The following is a 23907-nucleotide window of genomic DNA, read 5'->3' as shown; positions in this document are numbered from 1 at the left end:
GTGGTGGACTGAAGTACCTATACGTTAGTGTTCCCTGAGAAGGTACCCATATAGTAGCAAATCGGTCGCTGGCTTCCCACAAGCGGGTTCCACCAGTTGATTGAGAGTTGAGTTGCACATACTATATGCGAGGGCGCAGGGTCACTGACGTATTGACGTTGTAGGTAAATAGGAGTAGGTTAGGGAAAGTAGGGCATCAAGAAAGAAAAAAGAAGACTGAAGACACAATGGACGTGTTGCAGATCAACGAAGTAATCAAAAGCCAAGAAAAAGACTATTTGGATATCGAGAGGATATGGGATAACATCAAAAAAGACTCAAAAACACGTAAGACGCAGAAATACATCGACGAGAGAAGAGCATTACTGGACAGCATTTACGAACGCGCATTACAAAACCACAAGTTATTAGAAGATCAAGAACTAATGTCGACTCACAAATACATAACTTGCCGTTACTTCGACTCAAACATACAAAAGTCATATGACGCGGCCAAGGAACACTTGGCAGCACACGAAAAATATTTAAAAACACAAATTGACATCAAGTTGCCTCAAGCAAGTGGGCAAGACCACAAAACAAAAGACAAGACAACGACGGAAGGCTTTGGTACGACGCCAAAGTTATTTATCCAAAAATATCGACTTAACCAGCTCAAGAAAAAGTTATCAACTGCACAGACCGCTATTGTCGAGAAAAAACCGGCATGGCACTTACAAGGACTAGTAAATAGTCTAGAAAAACAATTTCAAGAAATAGACGACAACCATATGTACTTACTTATGGAGCAAAGTACACTCAACGACGAATATTTTACAGACAATTTAGTTGAAACCGCGCAAGGTGAATACGACTCAATAATGGACATTTTACAAGAAAAAATAAACGACAATTCGACTCAAAGTATGAAGACTACATCGACGAAATTACCCCGAATTACCATACCATATTTCACGGGAGGCTATGAATCATGGAATTCATTTTATGACTTATTCAAGAAAATTATTGACGACGACTGTACTATTTCGGTAACAGAAAAAATGCAATACCTAAAGACGCATGTTCGAGGCGAGGCAGAAAAGCTAATCAAGCATTTGACAGTGAACGAGGTCAACTATAAGGCAGCGCTCACACTACTAGCGAAACGATATAAGGACGAGCGACTTATTTCGCAGACATTTATAGACAAGTTACTTGATTTACCAAAAATTCAAGTTGCAAATGCAAAAATGTTACGCAATATGCACGACTGTATCAACGAAAGTTTGGAGGCATTAAAAAATCAAAGTATTGACATTTCTACGTGGGACCCAATACTATCTCGCATTGTAAGTCGAAAATGGGATTCAGACACTAATATGAAGTATGAGGACCAATTAGAAGATCCAACTAAAGTACAAAATTTTGAAAAAATGATGAAGTTTTTGGAAAAACGCTTTAAAAGTTTGGAATCGAGCAAACCACCTCAATATAGCACAACGGGATCATCGTTACCACGGACTCAAGAAAAACCGTCATCATGGGGTGAGAAGAAAGGCTCATGTTGGTATTGCAAAGGCGAGCATAACATTCACCAGTGTTCGTCATTTAAAACGCTAAACGTCAATGACCGCATAAAAAATGTGCATGAAAAGCAAATGTGTTATACTTGCCTAATGCACGACAACAAAAAGCAGTGCGTCAGCCAAAAGTACAATAAGTGTGACACATGCGGTAAGGCTCATGCTACACTGTTACACAGAAACTTTAATGATTATTCATCAACGAAAAATCAGTCACGTAATTACGGTAATGACAATAATACAAATGGAACAAGACCAGGATCGTCTAAGTCAACATTTAGACCATCACCAAAACAGCCTCAACCAGAAAAAATTAATACGAATACATCGACTCACAAGACCGACAACAATAAAAAAACCGTGCTTCTAGCCACAGCCTTAGTACGGACGACAGCGTTAGACGGGTCACCACAGTTATTGCGGGTGTTATGTGACCAAGGATCTGAAGTTTCCTTATGCACTGAAGAATCAGCACAGCTTTTAGGGTTCCCAAGACAAAAAATAAAAGCAGAAATTAAAGGAATAGCCGATGAGAGGCCGAAAACCTCGAACTACAAGATTGACGCCACATTACGACCACGATTTTCAAGCGAGTACGCATTACAAACGTCACTGATCATACTACCGAAACTTACTGGGTCATTACCTAATCAAGATATAAAACCACTAAAGAATAAAAAAATTGAAAATAAAATACTTGCCGACCCTACTTATTACAAACGAGGTCCGATTGACATTATTTTGGGCGCAGAAGACTACAGCAAATTACTGTTACCTGGATTCGACAAGCTAGAAAACGGCGTCATCGCTCAAAATACAGAACTAGGGTGGATATTGAGCGGTCTAGGATTCACCGAAAGTTCAAAGGGACTAAAACTGACAAGCTTAGTCACGCGCTACGACGACACAGACTTCTCAAAATTTTGGGAGCTAGAAGAGGTCACAGATGACCATCAAATGAAAAACCTTGATTACCAATGTGAACAATTATATAACGACACAACACAACGAAACCCAGATGGGACCTATACAGTCAGACTTTTATTTAAGGACCCAGACCAGGACTACGGGAATACTAGACAAAAAGCGGTTGCCAGACTAATACAGCTTGAGAAAAGGCTAGGAAAAAATTCGAAATTACACCAGGAATATCACGACTTCATGAAAGAATACTACGATATGGGTCACATGACAAAAATAAACAAAGCAGACTACTACAATGGCAAGTTTTACATTCCACATCAGCCTGTAATTCGAGAAGAGGCATTGACCTCTAAACTACGTTGTGTATTCGACGCTAGTAGCAAATCAAGCAAGAATATAAGTCTTAATGACAACTTGCATAAAGGCCCCCGACTACAGCAAGAGTTAGCCACGATATTATTAAGATGGCGCAAGCATAAGTTTGTATTTATGGCCGACGTAGAAAAGATGTATCGGTTCATTAAAATACATCCAGAAGACTATACTTATCAGAGAATATTATGGAGGTGGACTCCTCAACAAGAAATAGAGGAATATGCGTTAACCACAGTGACGTATGGAACGGCTTGCGCACCATACGCAGCCGTCAAAACGCTGCAACAGTTGGCAAAAGACGAACAGCATAACTTTCCCGCAGCAAGCAAAGTCGCTGTAGAAGATTTTTACGTCGACGATGTCCTGTCTGGAGGGAACGACTTAGAGCAAACAAGGGTGTTACAGACCCAATTAACCGACATGTTGCGTACAGGAGGATTTAACTTAAGAAAGTGGTCCTCAAATAGTGCCGAATTATTAGAAAAAATTCCCACCCAAAACACAAACGACAAAATGGTTAAGTTACCACTGGAAGAAGCAAGGAAGTCACTAGGAGTCATGTGGTCGCCAGAAGAAGACACATTTCAGTTTAAAATAACCATAACCGAAGAAGCTCAACCGACAAAGCGATTTATATTCTCTGAGATCGCTAAATTATTTGACCCTCACGGCTGGCTACAACCAGTTACAATCACTATGAAACTTTTAAAACAAGAAATCTGGACTCTTGGAATAGACTGGAGTGACAAAGTTCCATATCACATTATAACGAAATGGAATAATATTCAACAACAATTAAAAACACTTGAAAATATCAAGATACCAAGGTGGATCCATTACGATGAGTCAGGCATCGAGTTATATGGATTTTGTGACTCATCGGAAAAAGCTTACGGTGCAGTCGTCTATGGACGAGTGACAGTGAATGGCACGTACAAAATAACATTATTACAAGCAAAAACTAAAGTCGCGCCAAACAAACATAAAACGACCCTTCCACGTCTAGAATTATGTTCGGCCGTTCTTCTTACGAAACTAATGAATAAAGTAAACAAAGCGCTCAACTGCAAGGACACGAAAATGTATTGTTACACAGACTCCATGATTACGCTGGGATGGATTCGGGGAGAAGCAGACAGGTGGAAAACGTTTGTAGCAAATAGAGTGTCGGAAATACAAAAAACCTTACCAAATGCAATTTGGAACCACGTCATCTCCGAAGAAAACCCAGCAGATATCATATCAAGAGGCATCGAACCCAGTAAATTGCAGAATCACGAGTTGTGGTGGAATGGTCCAAAATGGTTACAAACAAACAAAAATATAATTACAGAAATTATACCTGACCCAATAGAAGAAATTAAACACTGTCACCAGATTTTAGCACTGCCGGAAGACCCAAGTAAAATTTATGACAGATTTTCAAGTTTTCAAAGAATGGTACGAGTGATCTCGCACTGTTTGAGATTTATACGACGCAAAAAAATGTCGGAGAAATTGACGTGTGAAGAAATCGAAGCAACTAAACAACACATTATTAAACAAGTACAAATTCAAGCTTTCCAACAAGAATACAAAATGCTCAAAAAAGGACAACAATTGTCAAAAGGAAATCGACTTTCAAGTTTGGACCCATTCATTGACGAATCTGGACTCATACGCGTCGGTGGGAGATTACAAAACTCGCACTTACCGTACGAACAAAAACATCCTGCAGTACTACCATATGATCATCACGTGACGAAAACAATAATACACGACGCGCACATGCAAACATTGCACGGCGGGAATCAGCTGACATTAGCATACATACGACAGCGATACTGGATACTAGGCGGAAAACGTAAAGTAAAAAGTTACATAAATAAATGCGTAAAGTGCATTAGATACAAGGCTGAAACAGCAAAACAGAAAATGGGACCCCTTCCGAAACCACGTGTAACGCAATCATTTCCATTTAGTCATACAGGGTGTGACTATGCGGGACCAATTCAAGTACGAGCAATGAAAGGTAGAGGTCACAAGTCCTATAAAGGATACATAGCAGTATTTATCTGCTTAGCTACAAAAGCTATACACCTGGAGCTTGTGGGAGACTTATCCACAGAATCCTTCATTGCAGCCCTACGTAGATTCATGGCTAGAAGGGGCCCAGTGACACATATATACAGCGACAACGGTACAAACTTTGTAGGAGCCGCCAATTATCTACATAAAGAAATACTAGACATAACTCAATCACCGCAGTTTCAAAATGCAGTAACGAACATTGGCACGCAGTGGCATTTTATACCACCAGCAGCCCCGCACTTCGGAGGAATTTGGGAAGCAGGAGTCAAGTCAATGAAACATCATTTACGAAGAGTGATAGGAGACAGCACGTTAACATATCAGGAGCTGGCCACATTCTTGACCCAAATTGAAGCATGCCTGAACTCCAGACCTCTGTGCATACAGTCGGACAACATTAACGACAATATTATATTGACTCCAAGTCACTTTCTAATCGGTCGAGAAGCAGTAGGCGTACCCGACCCTATATCTGACACAAACACAGACTTATTAAACCGCTGGAGACTCGTAAATAAGATGAAGAAAGACTTCTGGAACAGCTGGACTAAAGAATATTTACATCAATTACAACAACGCTATAAATGGAAAACAAACGAGCAGAATTTAAAAATCGGTACTGTTGTATTAATCAAAGACCAGAACATATCGCCTAGCAAATGGCCTTTAGCAAAAATTAAATACATTCACCCGGGAAACGACGGAGCGACAAGGGTTGTAACTCTGGAGAGATCGCAGGGAGCCGACCAGAAACGAGCCATCCACACACTTATACCATTACCAGTTAATGAAAACTTAGAGACAGCAACGAGTAAAACGCCTGCCAAAACCACAACCGCAAACAAATATACGACAAATCACTATACAACGAATAAAGGAGCCTTTTATTACTGGATGACAATGTGTTTGACCATGTTGTCATTGTGTAGTCTCACAGGAGCGAACTACACAATCAAGAACCTTAGCCCAGGACTCTATATTGAGCAAATGGGAAATGCGACTCTAGATAGAGGAACATTTAGAATCGAATTACATTACGAAAGACGCATGTTAGAAGAAAATTTAAACAAGACGAAAGACGTGTCAAACCAATTTCAGGCGCTATGTAAATACGCGACGTCAATTGAAAGTAAAACTTACTGTACACAGTATTATCACCACTTGCAAGAAGAAGTTTATAAACTTGAAAAAGTTCACGAATACTTAACCGAAATTAATCACACTCGGAAAAAAAGAGGATTACTGGGCCAGTTTATGACGTCAGTTTTCGGGGTCAATGACGAAGTGTACAAAAATATGGACACTTTGCAAAAAAACCAGCAAAAGCTAATAGATGCTGCTAATCATCAAACAAAATTTATGATCTCGACAATCTCAACCGTTAACGATACAGAAGAAAGGATTAGAAATAAATTAGAACGATTTCAGACGAAGCTTAACCTAGCAATGACCTACATTAATGAAAACAGCAAATGGTACAAGTCAATAAACAGTAATACTATTCAAATACAAGTACTTCAATCTTACCAATTGGCACACAACTACATTGAGGAAATAATTGACTATTATTCGGGGATCGTGCAGATATACATTTCAAAAGCAACAATATACAGTGTATTGAACCCTAAAAATGTCGCAAACATTATCACCAAAGCGAACAGCAAGTTACCGTCAAATTTAAATATCATTCAGACTCAGTTGATTCGTACGCGATTGTCCGAAAACGAAACTCACATTCAAGTATTAGCCTATTATCCCATAGCAGAAAAGGCAAAATACATGTTAGTACACATTACCCCGATTCCTAAGAAAAATAGTAACGGAACATTTGAGAGCATGGACATTCCACAGACATTTATGGGAATAGACTATAACAATGAACGATATTTTCAACTTACTCACGATGAATTTAAGAACTGTTTGCATAGACTAACTAATTATATTTGTTTTCCTCTGGCGGTGAAGAACATGCAATTACACCAAAATTGCATTGTTAAACTGATAACCAAAAACGACAACACTACCGACTGTCCTATTCGCAGTTATAACATACCTAGCGATATCATTTGGAAACAACTTCAGATGACAAACACTTGGCTATATTTGACTAGATACCCAGAGACTGTGTCCATTGTGTGTGACGGTCAGAGGCAAGAAATTATGATTCATGACGTAGGAATAATACGAATTTCAGAAAACTGTATTATAAAAACAATTACGACTACGTTAGCTGCCAAGAGATTAGCTCTAACAAACGTGTTAGAGTCATTTAGTAAAGTAGCTAAATTTAAGTTAATTAATCAAACGTTAATTCATAGTCATAAAGATATTTCAAGAGAACAAGTATTAGACAATTCATTAGATATTTTTACTAAGTTAAAGAATAAAGAAACTGCCCTACAAACAACCCTAGACAATACTGTTTGGAGTAGCATAACTACCCAAACCTACGTAGCTAGCTTTTCGACTATTTTAGGATGCATAATTATAACGATACTAATATATTGTTTTGGTCCAAAGGTGCTACGGGGACTACGAGCAACGGCAGCCAGACGATCATGGTCACCGGCGAGCGACTACAATCCTGAGCCACCTCAACCCAGTGGTGGCAGCGACCAACCTCAACCCAGTGGCGGCAGCGTCCAGCCTGCAACCCGGCGCCCCACCACACCACACATCTACGCCGTTCCAAAGAGACGACAGAACGAGCCCGCACTAGAACTATACGAGCTGGAAACATACACTGATCCTGCTCCGGAGACGCGCCAGAATGTTCACGTGCGTTGAACATACGACTACATCAGCAGCAGAGCAAATTGGGACAACAAAACCGCCGACTACGGAAACGCACACGAACGTAACTTTTAATTGTATAGAATCACTCATATGCAGAATTTTTGTATAAATAGAATAATCATTGTAAATAAACGCTCTTTTCTCATTTGGACTCCGTGTTTACTTCATCAACCAGGTTACTCTCCGTCACTGTGGCATAAGACACCTTCACGCCTTAATTAGTTGCATGAGTCTGTGTAACTAGCAGTGACTATCCAAAACCCGTTTACCCATATCCTTCCAACCTTCCGTCTGTACCCGTAGGTCGCAAAGGTGCAGACATCCCTGTTTATTATATTTATTTATATGTAAACTGAATCTATGGTAGGGCTAGGGAATTAGGGTTGTTTAGGGTTGACTAGGGCAGTAGGAGTTAGGCATAATAGGTTTACAGCTCTCCCATAGATAAAGTTGGTTGAATCCCTTCCGGATTTAACAGGTACATTGGTGTTTTGGTGTTACAAAAAAACAACGGGTTGCACTCCGGGAGTGCCGGCAGAAGTGAAAACTCAATGACTCGTGCAAAATGTCTGCAGCACTATGTATAATTGAGGTTAACGCCATCTAGCGTTATTTCGTCGCATTACTTGAAACCCCTAAGCACATCACTGTTTGTACTCGAGTTATATTATTACCAGTTAGAGGGAAACTCACTAGATGGCACTTAAATCAATAAAGAAAAACTTAATGACATTGTAACATTTTTTCGATCAGTAAGACGGACACGTGACCTGTCGCGAGTTTAACATTTTTTCCCCACCTCAAAAAGTGCACAGCACCGCTAAAGAAGTTTTCACTTCAAAAACATTTAACTGATTACTGGAAGACCTTATCTCGTTGAAATAAGGTTTAAGATTGGTAAGTTAACTATGTTACTTACGTCTTTCAGTGTAGGGAAGTCCGGCCACTGGTCTAGCAGCGCATTCGTGCTTTCTTTGACTCGCCGTAGCAGAGGCAGGCATTGTCTAGTTTCCGAAACCCATGGGGAATGGTAAAAGTCAATCTTATGGTTGCTCGTCTCTGTAAAACACGTAAGTAAAGGGTATACATTGTTTATAAGTCCAAAACAAATCCTAAAAGTAAGAATATGTATTAAATAGAGTTTGAATTTTGACTTACAATTGTATTCTACTTTACCCACAACTATGTATGGACCAATATCAGTAGAGTAGTATTTTATTTTTTATTTATTTTAACTTTGGGGGTAGCCGAAAATTTTATAAATATATATTTAAATAAAAACCTTATGAAAGTCATCTACGCTATGCATACTCACCAATCCCATCAATTTTCTCCTTAATCTGAGAAATAAGCACCATCAAGCCCGGTGTCATCGCACCTTCAAATTCAGCATCCAACGCCTCCCAGGCATTTGACATGACCCGGCTAAATATCGGATACCTCTGCACCAACGGACTGATGACATTATTCCCTACCATCCTCTTTGGAGAGGGTAACCATTCAGCCGAAGTCAAATTTCGAACGAAGTTTGAATGCCATTTGTAAATTAGGGAAACGTCTTCGGGGCTTATAAGGTATTTCGGTTTTTTGTCTGTTGGCGGTTTGAGTTTCTTTTGTTCTAAAGTTGGTGCCTTAAATTCGGCAAAGTCATGGTCAGAGTAGGAAGGAAACATTTCTAAGATTTCTTGATACGCTTCTGTTTCTTCGTCTACGTCGTCGCATTTTGATCTGTAAAAATACAAATGTAAAAAAAAATACTGACCAAATAAAATAAAAACTACATTTATTAACACATTCTCAGTAAACAAATAGACAGATTTCTCCAACTCTTAATTTTTTCCATTAGCCTGATAAGATGCAAACAATCGTAAGGCCCGCATAATGGTATAAACCTTTTTAAACTGACCGTTTAGTACTTGAGAGATTATCTTCTGAACAATAACATTGTTCTCTAATGTAGCTACCGCTAATAACAAATAATAGCAAGTAACAAAATATGCAGACAAATAGCTCCCGTTCTCTAATTCACACGGTTGAAATTGCAATAGCACAGCACATTCGGTAATGACACTGGAAACTTACGACATTACTTAATCGAAACTTTACACGCGTAGTCTTAAAGATCAAAATTGCTAAACGTTAACACTTACTTCGTTACATATAATGCTTCGTCGTCCTGTTTCTTCTTCTCGATATCTCTCTGCTGCTTGTCCCAGGTCTTGACGATGCTATTCAAAGTCGTCATTACGCTGTTCACCGCCATTCGATCCGCACGCTCGGCGGCCGTGCAGTACATTTTAATCTCTGACAGATTCATTTTTAAAATTCTGTCAAAAACATAGGTAAAATGAGTGTACATTATCAGAAAGCGGTAGCACCAACTAGAGTGAAGGTAATCTATTAATAAATGGCAAGGCCTTTTCTTCGTATTACTTCGATATCATTTAAAAACAAATACTTAAAATAAAGTTAATTTAAATGCAATTACTTACTCCATACACTCGGTTTCAACATCAAACGTGTCACCGTCAGCTGCTATAATATTCCTGCTCAACAACTGCATAACACTGGATGTCACGAATCGGTTCAAAGACTTCGTCTTTTCATCTTTACTCGGAATATCATTCGGATACACCATCAAGTCATTAATAACTTCGTTTAGAATCGGCCCCTGCTCGATTTTAGCCCCCAATTCTCTGATTAAATCACTCAACGATGTTACGCTGTGGATGACTTCTGATACGGAACTTTGCAGTGGTTTAGCCAAGTCTGGGAAGGCGTCGGAATATGTCGACTCGATTTTCTTGTAAAACGCGTTCACTGAATACAGCCAAGAAGCGGTTTCTTTTAAAACTGTTTGAGCTTGTTGCATCGATGTTTTATTAAGTGTATTGGTTTGTAAGATATGTAATAGTTCGTTACAAGTTCTTCGTAGGTTACTTGACAGATCTGCTATCGATTTGGGGGCAAGCACTGATCTTGCAAAGTGTCGGCAATCCTATGAATAAATAAAGAGATAGGTGTTAGTATTAGCATCTTCTTCGAATGCCATGGATCACTATTTGATCGATTACCGATTGATTGGGCGATCGATTTCAATCGGCAATCGATTGATTGATGTAGGAACACCTAAGTACTAAAACACAGCAGAAATTGTAACTATTTCATAAACTTACCTTAGCAAACACGTTATATGACGGCTCCTTCGGCCTAAAGGTATTTCCTTCCGCGTATTTATGTATTTTCGCGCCTATGTTTTCTCTTAACTCGAGTAGAATAGAGCAATAGGGGTGTACTTTTTCTAACCCCTTCCTCTTTTCACTGTCTCTGTCATAACTCTCAACTGACACATCAGAAGCCTTTTCAATAAGTTTGTTCTCAGAGACACTCCCTGATATGAGCCCATGCATGTAGTAAGCGCTCAGCAGGGCTTCAAATACTTCTATATCCTCTTCTATGTATTTCACTTTTAGTTTATACTTTTCTACTTGGTCTACTGGATTGACTTCAGACATTATTTTGACCATTATGAGACCTGTTAATAATGAGAGCTCAGCCGATAGAACTTTAATCTTAGTTTTTTCAATAGAAGATTTTAGATTTTGGTTGACACTTTGCTGTAGTGTTATGAACACCCTGTTTGTTTCCCCAATCATTTCGGTTAGCGTGGGGTGATCTTTTAAATAATCCTGGAGCGTGGCGTATGACTTATCCGATTGCTTTGAGAATATAATCGATTGTAAGAAGAACATCAGTTGCTCATATTTCCTCATTTCAAATAGAGCGTCGGTTTTTCTAAAAAAAAACACAAATGAACAAACTACACTAAGTAACAATGAAAATTGGTACAGGTACTTTGTATTGGCATAAGAACTTTTTTTTTAAATGTATTTGTAATATAGAATTTTATACAGCGTGCCAACTTATATGTACTTACATTTTCATGGAGGTAGTAGTACCCAATGTGGCAATGTTTTTCCATACAACATTCAGTAACGTGCCTAATAGTCTTGAATATACTTCTCTATCTTGCAGCGCTATTGTTTCATACGCAAGTAAATGACGAGAACCTGCAAAATTAAAATTCATTTAGTCCAGACCAGGGATGTTGCGAACATCCGCATCCGCATCCGCAACCGCGGAACTTCCGCATTATTTTCAACATCCGCATCTGCATCTGCATCCGCATAAAATCGATGCGGAGCTTATGCGGATGCGGATGTCAAACAAGTCTGTACAGGAACGTCTTAGCGGCGGCGTAAGTGCCAGGTAATTTCGTCATTACCTATAACGAAATCGTCTAGATCCAGAAAAGTCGGCCAAATTACTGTTTATTAAATATAACGCACCCTATATTCTTGCTCAAATACTAAACGTTTCGTTTTTTTTTAAATAAAAAATACTAAAAATGTAATATTTGACGTTTTCTAAGTACCTAATCTTGACATCCGCATCCGCATCCGCGGATGTGAGCCTTTAAATATCCGCATCCGCATCCGCATCCGCGGATGTCAAAAAATCTGCATCCGCAACATCCCTGGTCCAGACGACCAGGGCCTCTGATTTAACAATGTAGTATGGATGTACATTACTTTTTAATAAGTACACTCGGCAGAACACATCGAGGACAAATTGGCACGCGGTACGATATATGTCGCTACACTCGTTGAAAGTGTGTCAATCGCCTTAGGGAACTTCAATTTCAAATTGGCATTTCACATCACGAAAACATAAATATACTAGCCGCAACTCTTAACTGACCATTGCTGGATCTCTTACATTAAGGTTTACAAATTGGCAGTTAATAACGTATATAGACGATGGTACATGGTCCTTGCTAAAGTGTCATTCAATAGAACTTGCTAACTATGTAAACAAAAGTTACTAGTAATTTGACATTCACTGTCAATTTTAGTATGGCGGTTTGTTTACATAGTTAGCAAGTTCTATTGAATGACACTTTAGTTACCTGAATTCTCAACCGTAGTCAGCTTCTGCACATAATAGGGCAGCAGTGGTATATTCGCGGACACCCTCTTCGTATTGGTCGGAATCAGTTCTAAATCATCTTCGGGACTCGCATTCTGCACTTTGAGGAACAATAGAGGGTATTGTGCTGGCGAATTGACCAGCGCTTTGTAAAATTCATCCCAGAATTTTGCAGGGAGTGATGATATTCTAAAAACAAAAATAATTATGAATACAAATATAGTATAAAAGCAAGAGTTGCGAGCGTTCAGTCTCAGCATTAAAAAAAAACCGGCCAAGTGCGAGTCGGACTCGCGCACGGAGGGTTCCGCACCATCAACAAAGAATAGAGCAAAACAAGCAAAAAAACGGTCACCCATCCAAGTACTGACCCCGCCCGACGTTGCTTAACTTCGGTCAAAAATCACGTTTGTTGTATGGGAGCCCCACTTAAATCTTTATTTTATTCTGTTTTTAGTATTTGTTGTTATAGCGGCAACAGAAATACATCATCTGTGAAAATTTCAACTGTCTAGCTATCACGGTTCGTGAGATACAGCCCGGTGACAGACGGACGGACGGACGGACGGACGGACGGACGGACGGACGGACAGACGGACGGACGGACGGACGGACAGCGGAGTCTTAGTAATAGGGTCCCGTTTTTACCCTTTGGGTACGGAACCCTAAAAACCGACAAAGAAAGAGATATACAGGTAGCAATAAGATTTTACCTGATGTTCAATATGTCTTGATTTCCACTGCACAATTTTTCTACGATCTGTAGAAGATTTAGCAGTGTTGGAGGAAATCCTTTGGTTACTTTTGCCAAATTCGTTAAGTTTGTCAAAATGCTTGCAAAATCTTGTATTTTATCCGCTTTTATGTTCTCTCCTTGAGACAGCTTGTAGATCAAGTCTATGAAATGTGTCTTCAATATGCTTAATACTCTTTGAATGACGTATACGTTTATAGGCAGTAGTTGGACTTCTAAGCCTAATTTAGCATTTTTGGACGCTTGTAGCATTTTCGTGATATTTTCCTGTATTGTTGACAAAGCTGTACCATCGGGAATGTCTAATGAGAAACTTATGTCCGTTGAAGCAGTCGCTTCTAGAGACAGCTTCGGAGCCTGTACTTCAATAGGCTGATTCATATCTAACGTGACTTCTTTATAAATATCCGTCCTAGCTACAGCCAAGTCAAACTCATCATCATTTTCATATAGTTTGGGCTGACCTTTGACCTTTCGCAATTTCTTGCTCAACTTCGCAATATCAGTGTTGTCTTGGTCGTTATACAACATCGCCTTAGTTTCTCTTTCAAACTTTTCTCGAAGACTATGCTTTAGCGGCAACATGCCGAAAAGTTGTCCCATCAAATGTTTCTGAACCCATTTACTGTGCATGTAAAGCAAGGGCACGATTTCTTCTTTCAACAACGGTGTTCTTTTGTTTTTCTTCATCACAAATATTGGCAGCGAACACGCTTTTAAGAATCGGTTTCTCCAATTTAAAATATGAATTATTTTACACACCGTTTCATCGTCTAGGGAATCTTGTGCTTCCTTGATTAATTTTCTAAAATACTCATCAATTATTTCCGTGTATTTTTTGCAGTGCTTTAGAATGGGGTATTCAACGAAGTCGTCGGTCAATGCTCCGGTTGCTATGGCCTTCGAATAATCGATGGCGGAAAAATTGTTTTCAAGCAAGTTCCTTTTATTTAAAGTCTTCCACAGTTCATCGTAAAGCGTTACCGACTTCATATTTGCATCCGTGATTTCGTTTTCGTCGATCGGTTGGGATTCTGGGTAGAACCTCCTGGATGTCTCGGAATTCTTTAAAGCCTTTCCAGCAGCGAAGGCCACTTCATTAAATTGACCAGTTAAATCTTCGTTCCCATTGTACTTGTTTTTTAATCCTTCTTGTATTAAAGCATGTAATATTTGAATGCTTCCCTCGGTGCATTTTTGGTATGCGGTAAAAACGCTTGCTAGTAATGCCAAGTCCGCTCCTTTATGAGTTGATTGTTGGATAGAAGGATACGCAATTTGTTTAGCAATTGCGTTTGTCGAATTTGAACATAAGCCTTTAACAGTTAGCGTATGGCCGGTGTCTTTTGTTTCTAACGCATTGTATTCTTCTTTACTTATTCTTTCTTCTAAAGCTTTGAGCATAATGTTTTTCATTTCAGCCAGTGACATGTTGATATTGGAAGTAAAATCTGCTCCGCCTCTCGGTTTGATATAAACATCGGCAAAGCTGTTAAGCAGTGCCATCTCGTGGGAAACGCCTCTAACTATTTGCTGCCACGTAAGATAAGCAGCTTGGAGTAAATGAGAGATCGTTGGACGTTCTAAACCTGCAAAATATACATTTTAAAAAATAAATTAAAAAATAATATTGCTAATCGCGAAATGTTCGGTTGTCGTCATAGGGAAGACTCAAAGACAAAAATCTCAAACATAATTAAAAAAGTTAAACATACCTTGTACGAATGAGGTCATTAACTCATGGCAGCTAATAACTATTTCATGGTAATGATTTGGCAGCCCACACGAAGATAACAGAGCAGTCAAATCCATATAAGACACTGTCTGTGTTAAGCTCGCATCGCAGTCTTCAGATCTTAGTAAGAAAATTTCAACCCCTCTATTCCTCATTGCCCTTGATATCTCTCCGTATTTCGGGTCCATCGTGAAAAATACCCTAAAGTTGGGATGAGGTACAATTTCGCTTATCTCCCCTCTTTCCGGTATACTCAAAACTCCATTCGGCTCTAACAATCCATTCAGTCGGTCTAAAACTGCCGCCGAGGTCAAATTTACATTATCTAGAAGCAGCCAGGAACCGTTAATCAAAGACCGAACAAGGAGCGAATCTATCCATTCAAATTTGCCGCCGGCATTTACTGATGTGAGCTTGGACACATTCGTTTGCAAGTTCTTCAATTTGGTTGCAGTTTCTTCAATCGTGTTTCGGGTGGCATCATGTCTCTTGTTGGATTCTAGAAGTTTTTTACAGTGATTTAATAGGAATTGGATTTTTTCGGTGAATTTTTGCGTATCCGCTTCGTAGCTATTGTTTGCGCCGGATTGTAGAGCCTTGTATTGATTCAGTTGGCTCGTGAGTTTATTCAACTTCCAGTCCTTATTTGGCTGAGTTAGCCACATGTTGCGCACGGTCTCTATAGTAATAGTTTCTATTTGATCGTACAAAGTTTCGAGATTTCTATTGTAATCCACTTGTTCAAATCCACCGAGTAGATCTGATACATCCATGGCCGACGTCACTGGTAAAACTTGGAGGTCATTGCCCGTTAAATCGGCTAGTACCTGAACGATACTGCTTTTTCCAGTAGCCGTGGGTCCCACTAGTATAGACAACCAGTTCATCTTGACACTTTGAGCTAGAGCTTTGAGTGTTGGCAATTGGTTTCTAAGAACCTGCAGGTTGGTTTCAAGCGAGCGCCTGTTTTTAAAACCCTTCTCAATATTTCGATCTATTGCGACATCTCCAATACTAATTTTCTTGTCAGTTGCATCAAACTGAGGGCTGCTATCGCTTCTTGGATACTCGGGAGAAAAGCATTCATCATAACTTTGTATCATCTTCTCTTTATCTTCAGTGGTTCTCATGCGGTTTACATAGAGCATGTCGACCAATTTTCCTGGTAGTGGATCGTTGCCGTTATTTTGTTCTTCAATAAGAGCTTCACACCACCTCTGAATGTCTCTTAAGTTCATTTCCCAAGGACCGCCTCTATGAGCCCATGATTGTAGCTCAGTGATCTCGTGAGCAATTTTGCAATTAAATTGGACAATCCTATGCAAGATATCTTTGGGTAAGATTGGGTATTGGGACTCAACGATGTAAATAAGATCTTCCTTGGTCAATGTGTCGATGTATACTTGGGTGAATCTGTTTAGGAAGGATACAGGCAAGCCACGGCGTGCGCCACCTTGCTTTAGAGGGTTTTGGCAGGCGAATAATTTCGTTTCTGCTTTCACTTTAAACGTCTTTCCTAATTCTGGAATAAACACCTCACCTCGGTGATCAAGACAAGCATTTAAACCTTCTAATACCGGTTGAGGAGCTAAATTCAATTCATCTAGTAGGATCCAATCACCGTTTTGCAAAGCGCTCAGGAACGCTCCTTCTTTGAATGTAAACGACCCGTCTTCTGTCGGGAGATCGGTTCCAAATAAGTCTGTTATATCCTGCAAAACAAAACAACATTAAAATAACAACAACAACACAACACACAACAAAAACAACACTAATACTATTAAAATCCCAAAGTTGTGAGAATACTTACAGTTTGATCGCTGAGATTAATGCGAACCACCTTATGTCCCGAAGACTTAGCAAGGGCTGTTACTAAGCTAGTTTTTCCTACGCCCGGGTTACCTTCCAAAAGGATGGCTTTATTGAGTTGCATGCCTCTCAATAATCTTAGCGTATTTGATCCCGTAGTCGGTGCAGTAAATGTGAACTTTTGGTCGTCATCGGCTATACTGAAATTCTCTCCCAATTCGATATAGAACGGCCGTATACCAAATTTCTTATCATCAGATTCTGCAGTGAATTTTGTCTGCTTATTACTTAGCATTTCTCTTAGACCCTCAATATATTCATTTCCAACCGCCTGTATTTGGTTCAGTAAGAAATCTATAGCAGTCTTGCGAAGAATGTATAAAGTTTCTGATTCAATATGCCCAGTTAGAGCAGTGCCGAAACAATCCAAGAATGTCATACACGCGCCATGAACGTATGCTTCAGGGGTATCCAGTAGGCCCTTTGCAACTGTCACATTGATAAACTGAACCCAAGCTAGCAGGTCACGCAAACTGAACGGGAATTTATTGGTAACCTCTGAGTGTTTCAACCAATCTGTAAAGTCTAGTATGTAGGTTCCTATCCCTGTACTACCGTCTTCTTGATTGCCCAGTGAAATACCTTTGTTCACGCTTTTTTCCAGGACACTTAGTAAGTCTTCTCTGGAAGACACGCTGTCGCACCATATTTCGGTGAATCGGTTGCGAAGTGCAGGCGAAAGCTCCTTCTTACCAAAATCACCTCCAGGGTTCATAGTACCGATGAAATGGAAATTCTTTTGGGCTGTGATAACTACTATTTCCGAGTTATCCTCCATTCCTCTTTCAGCCAAGACTAGCTGTCTATCAGGTTCAAGCAGGGAGTTCATTCTTTCTAAGACACTGTCGTCTGCTAAGGATATTTCATCGGCTAGAAACATTTGGCCATTTTCCATTGCGTTTATCAATGGACCGTCGACCCATTCGAACAATCTGCCGTCGTTCTTGTATTGTCGTACTGGACGTAGACCTCCTAAGAAGTCCGAACTCTCTGTATGCATGTGACAATTGACTGTCAAAAGCTGAGTTTTTCTCAATGTCGCTAGGACTTGGCATATTGTGGTTTTACCACAGCCAGTCTCTCCAACCAATAAAACGGGCTCTTCAAATGTGAAGGCCTTTGCGATCAAAACTGCCAGTCTTCTCATATTGTACGTCCAAACCACGTGGGAGAACTCCTGTAGTTGATTATTTAGAATTATTTCTAAAATATCTTTAGTTACAGGGGATGTAGTTTTGTGTAGGGTGAAAAGATTATCTGGACAAACTTTCCTTTTTATATGTTTTTCTATAACTTCTTCAATAATTCCTCTTTCATCTGCCTGTCTCACTTTACCAGCCAAAACAAGGTACCCTTCGTCTGCTATATGTTGATCCCAATCGTAAAATTTATCTTCCGTTAGAATCTCCTTGGAAGCGAGCTTGTACCTCTGTCCCCATCTGAATAGATCTCTCAGAGTAATGAAGCCGTCTTTGCCTTGGACTGCCGCTGAACCTCGGCGTCTTATTTGCAATTCTGCCATTACAGCAATCATCTTTTTACTATACGTCGGAGGAATGTGGCATCTTTGATGTAAGATTGTTTCCAATTCTTTCCTTGGTATTTCATCAAAGTGCAACTCAACGAATCTGTTTCTAAACGCTCTTGAGAGCATTTTTCGTCCTCCGTATAATCCAGGAGGATTTTGCGTCGCAAATAACATAAAGTTGGGGTCAGCTTTGACTACTTGTTGTGTTTCTGGTATGAACAGCTCGCGGTTGTCGTCTAGGACACGGTTGAGAGCCTCCAGCACATCACTTGGAGCTAGATTGAGTTCGTCAAGAATAATCCAATGTCCTTTCCTCATTGCTTCGACTAGTACACCTTCTTTGAATACTAGTTTCCCGCTGGCGTCCGTTGCATAAGACCCTATGTACTCTTGTAGGTCCGTATGTTCATGGTTGTTTATCCTTACGCAAAAGTTGCCCGAAGCTTTAGCGATATATGTAATAAGCGAGGTTTTTCCAACAGACGTATCACCCTGTAGCAAAACAGGAAGTCTACCTAAGGATACGATTCTCGCTATATCACGAAGATTTTTTCTGACCGTGGGAGTCAAAATATAGCCATCGGGAATGGCTATTTCGAGTTTTCCCTGCGGAATCCAATGACCTTCAAAAAGTAAATAGTTTTTCCCTGGGATTTGTGGTTCTGGTATAAGTTGATTTAGGACTGCGCTGATATTTTTCTTTCCGATCACTGCCCTGTTAAAAAAATATGTTTTTTACTACACTTTGTATTAATAAAGATAAGTTAAAAGTAAGTAACTTATGTCCTAGAAGCATTTACTTACTTGGCAACCATGGCTTCCACTTTCGGATGCGAAGAGCTGTCCAACTGTGTAAGGAAGGACAGACAAAATGCTTCGTATAGGGATCTAGTCACCGTTCCGCATTTGGCCCTAGCTGCCGCCGTTAGGGCTCTGCAGAGCGTTCTTAACGAGTAGTGAGGTGCATTACCTGGTAAATAGACAAACATATGTATATAGCAAAAATATAGGTAGTTCATAAACGAATATAGTCAAGCATATTCACAAATCTTTGTTTATAGTAACTAGCTACACAGCAAAAACATAGAAAATATTTCGATTTATGTATTTTCTCACCTGCACCATCCACAAGATTTAACTTCGCTTCTTTTCTGACAGTAGAGTAGAAGTTGTATATCCCTTCCAGCATCGGCCCGCTAAGATTCAAGTGATACAAGTAATCCCCTATAAGCAGCATCAAATCATTCCTCTCAGTCAACTCGTCTATAAAGAATTCTGTAAATCGATTCCTTAGTCCAACAGGCAGATCTTTCTTGCCCACATCTGTTGCGGGATTCATGCATGCAAATAGCGTGAAATCCGGGTGTCTTTTTATGGGGACCTTATCACCCTTTTCTATCAAGTCAATGGTCTCGTTTTTATCCTCTAAAAGACCGGCTAAGCACTCTAATATCTCAGCTGAGGCCAAATTGATTTCATCTAGCAGAACCCAATGGCCTTCCTGCATAGCTTTGACTAACGAACCTTCGATAAAAGCGAAAGTTAGTTTGGAAGCCGCTTTAACTTGCTGGTCTAATTTCACAAGTTTGTGGCCAAACGCCTGCCATTTTTTCAGCTTTTTCTCACTCTTCTCATTCGTAAGTCTATTTACAGCAGACTTGTGACTCTGCTTCATTAAGGCCAGTAACGCGGTCCAGCTTTCGCTCTTGTAGCACGTGTCTATATGGGATAGGAACTTTTTGTTCTTCTCAACATTGTAGTAACTTCGGAATAATTCTTCAAACTCGTTTCTGATTGGTCGTATCACATATTTTATGTCCACCGGTTTGTAGCCGCCGAGTAAATCAGCGGAATCGGACTGCTGGTTCATGTTGATAACTACTAGCTTGTGTCCCGTCTGCCTGGCTAAATATTGGACAGAAGACGTTTTTCCAGTTCCTGTCTCTCCAACTAATAATACTGGCTCGTTCGATGTCACGCAACACGCGATTCTCTCTAGTAAGCAAGCTGACTGACGAGTGAAAGAAAAGACTACTTGTTTATTATCAAAATCAACAGATTCTAAAGTCTTTTCCTTTCTAGCGACTTTCGCTCTTCCCGCTTCCAAGGAATTAGGATGCAAGGACACAGTTGGTTTATGATGTTTGCAATAAAATTCAGATTTAGTCTCGATTATGCCTAAACAGGTGCCGACCTTTTTGGCTAGTTCTAGTCTATGCTCGGGCAACGCGATTGAACAAGTGAAAATGTCTATGGCATCCTGGAGTACCTTCAGAGCCGACTCTGGGCTTGAAACGTCGAAACCCACGACGGATCTCGAACACCACTTAATTAAGTCCCTGGTGGAAATAAGTCTTGAGCCTTTCATGACTGTAATACTTGTATCTTTCGCAGGATTCACAGTTTCAGTTGTTTGCAAAGACGTGTCATGGCTTCCGACTGAGAACATCATGAAAACTTCTATCATTCTTGGGCAAATTGTTGATAGACTTGGGTAGAGTTTGTTTACGATTTCAGCCAGCTCTGACCGTGAGAGGGGCTCGACGTTTATTTGAGTTAAGTGTTTTTGGAGCAGTGTACTCGAATTTGATATTTTCTTTTGGAATCCATAATTTGTGTTGACAGTCCTACAAACAAAATTGTAATTTATGTTTTTATCATTCATGAACAACCTAACCTAGGATTTTTTTGTTAAAAACATACCTTTGTGTGACAAAAAGCTGAAATCCTGGTGTGACCGGCAAAGAGTCTCTATATCCTGGGACACAGAGTGCATTTCTCTCTAGCAGGGAACTCAAAGTCGACGCCACGTCTAGAGCGGCGCTGTCTATGTCTTCCAGCAGCAACCAGTGGCCATTTTGCACAGCCTAAAATTTACATATGATTAAGAAAAGTCACTGTTAGCTACAATCGACTTCTAAGCAGTAGATAATTATTACCACATATAAAGTAACGAAGTAGCAATAGAATAGATTTATGATGTTTGTTCTATAACTTCTATAATGCTTTACAACATTGAAAAGTTTCGGACAAATGGGACTAGGTATGATTGATTCGATTTGATTGATTTGATGATTACGAAAAGTATTAAGTGGATGTCTGTTTTCGTCATAAAAAAGGAAATTAGTAAATATTTAACACATTGAAAACGCGTAGGCAGGTGTAGGTATAGAGAATAACAATCATCGCGGTGTGTAGTTGTGTGTAGAATATCTGGGTGACCGAGCTTCGCTCGGAAAACATATAATAACTCGGAAATGCGCGTTTTCCCAGAGATAAGACCTAGCTAGATCGATTTTTCGCCCCCGAAAACCCCTATATACCAAATTTCATCGAAATCGTTAGAGCCGTTTCCGAGATCCCCGAAATATATATATATATATAAATAAATAAATAAATAAACAAGAATTGCTCGTTTAATTATGTGTAGATTAATGTATACATACATATACACTTTCTAACAATATGTTCTTACTAATGACATGCGGAAAACAAATGTTTCTTTAATTTTGACTTCATTTCGACACTGTGAACTTTCATAACAAAGCCAAACAGGTACAAATAAAATTCTCCATAAATCAATTTAAAAAAGTATTTACCTCAGTCAAAACACCCGGTCTCCAAACGAATTCTCCTGGTACATCAGTGCAATGGTGAGAGCCCAGCAGCATCCTAGAGTCTGTCTGATCTCCTAGCTGCACTTTCTTGAAAGCAACCCCTTTCCGACCGGTTATGGCTGCTAGATGCTCCACTAAGCATGTCTTGCCTGATCCCACTGGGCCTAGTAGAGAAACGGCTTTACCTGTGCAAAAAAGTAAGTTTATATCAAAAATTATATTTGATCAGAATAGTTCATAATTTATTAAATAATGTGTTACGCTGCCGAAATACAAATTAATAAAAGCAATATTGTTGTTTTTATTCAATACTTCCATTTGATGGCGCATAATACTGTGGCACCACTGTTTTGACTATTACAAATCTTTATTTTCCATGAAAGAATTAGGAATAAAAATTCATAAAGAGTGTAACATTTTGTTCCTGATCTACATTGCAAAGGGTTAATTTTGGAAATAAGCAAATAAGTACCTGATGCAACAGCCAATGCTAAACTTCTCAAATTATTCACTGTGGATTTGACAGGCACCAAATTACTACTCAGCACATTACTCTTATCAAATAATGGAAGCATGATCCCATCAATGTTCACCACGCTGCAGTCTTTCAGGTCAGCATGAATAGTGTCCTCTATGGTTGGTAAATCTATGGTCTGCGTGTTGCATGCCTGTTTGGTGTCTTGGGCAGTTGTGTTAAGGCTTGTAGATAGCAACTTTGATTGGTGTTCTGTCATGTTTGTTAGAATGACCATGCATTCTTTTACCATCCTGGAAGAAAAATATAAATTCAAAGTAGTTAGAAGATAAATACAACAATGACAACTGTGCCAGTGTATTTAACCACCATATCCTAATCCAGGGGTCTCGCAAACTTTTTTTACCTGAGGGCCATATTGCGCCTCAGAATTTTCGCGCGGGCCACCGTCGGCGCCGAAGGGAGGAGGGGGGGGGGGGGGCTGCGGGCTCGGATTGGAACGCTGTCGGCGTGCCGGATTGGAACGCTGTCGGCGTGCCGGATTGGAACGCTTCACGGGCCGGGGTTTGGAGAGCCCCTAATCTAATGACGTACATAGTTTTTTGTCCGTTTGACTCGGAAAGGATTAAACAGTAGTGTTAATTTCATTTATAAAATTCTAACTACTGGTACTTTTACACTACTAAATTGTACACACAATACTTTATATTGAATGTCCAATTAACATAATCAGTAATTTTAAAGTATGTATATAAATATTGCTGTGAAAATTATACTGAGCTAAATTAGAAATGCCTAAAAATCTGTTGATAAGTAATGAATGATTGATGTTTTGATTAATGTAATATTATATTTAACTATTTTTCATTTAGTGTATACAATACTTTATGTTAAGTCTCACCATCTTATCTCATCATCCTCATGGCAGCTGAAATTGGTTACAAAAATTGTCCAGTCCCATTTAGCAGCAAACTCATTGGGCAGTTTGCGTAGCAAATTATAGCAGCATTGGACTATGTGATAGTCCGTAATCTTTTGTCTAAAATCCAGCAGCCTTCTCTTCTTTGGAGCCACATTGTAGGAGTCTTCATGGTGGATGAACAGTTCGAATGGTGCCGCTGGATTAGTTTCAAAGTATTTGAGGGCATATCTGAGGAGAAAAGTACCAATGTGTATAAAATGATTTAATTTTTTTTTATATTACATACAATTT

General features: G+C 39.5%; 1 protein-coding gene across 1 annotated transcript in view; it reads right to left on the bottom strand.

Annotated features, from left to right (window-relative positions):
- LOC134654988 (midasin) overlaps nt 1-23907 on the bottom strand; it is a 54862-nt gene that overhangs the window by 28559 nt on the left and 2396 nt on the right. The window contains exons 3-18 of the mRNA XM_063510444.1: nt 23596-23844; nt 22692-22987; nt 22202-22404; nt 21306-21469; nt 19719-21229; nt 19407-19572; nt 17016-19317; nt 15186-16917; nt 13430-15059; nt 12697-12905; nt 11665-11797; nt 10904-11522; nt 10220-10725; nt 9878-10054; nt 9043-9455; nt 8647-8786 (exon numbers count right to left, since the gene is read on the bottom strand). Coding sequence (XP_063366514.1) covers nt 8647-8786; nt 9043-9455; nt 9878-10054; nt 10220-10725; nt 10904-11522; nt 11665-11797; nt 12697-12905; nt 13430-15059; nt 15186-16917; nt 17016-19317; nt 19407-19572; nt 19719-21229; nt 21306-21469; nt 22202-22404; nt 22692-22987; nt 23596-23844 — 10450 coding nt within the window. The remainder of the gene's footprint in view (nt 1-8646; nt 8787-9042; nt 9456-9877; nt 10055-10219; nt 10726-10903; nt 11523-11664; nt 11798-12696; nt 12906-13429; nt 15060-15185; nt 16918-17015; nt 19318-19406; nt 19573-19718; nt 21230-21305; nt 21470-22201; nt 22405-22691; nt 22988-23595; nt 23845-23907) is intronic.

The sequence above is a fragment of the Cydia amplana genome, chromosome 16 (assembly GCF_948474715.1).
Source record: "Cydia amplana chromosome 16, ilCydAmpl1.1, whole genome shotgun sequence".
NCBI classification, from domain to species: Eukaryota; Metazoa; Arthropoda; class Insecta; order Lepidoptera; family Tortricidae; genus Cydia; species Cydia amplana.
The sequence above is the reverse complement of the archived record's forward strand: the minus strand, read 5'-3'. Positions and strand labels throughout refer to the sequence as shown.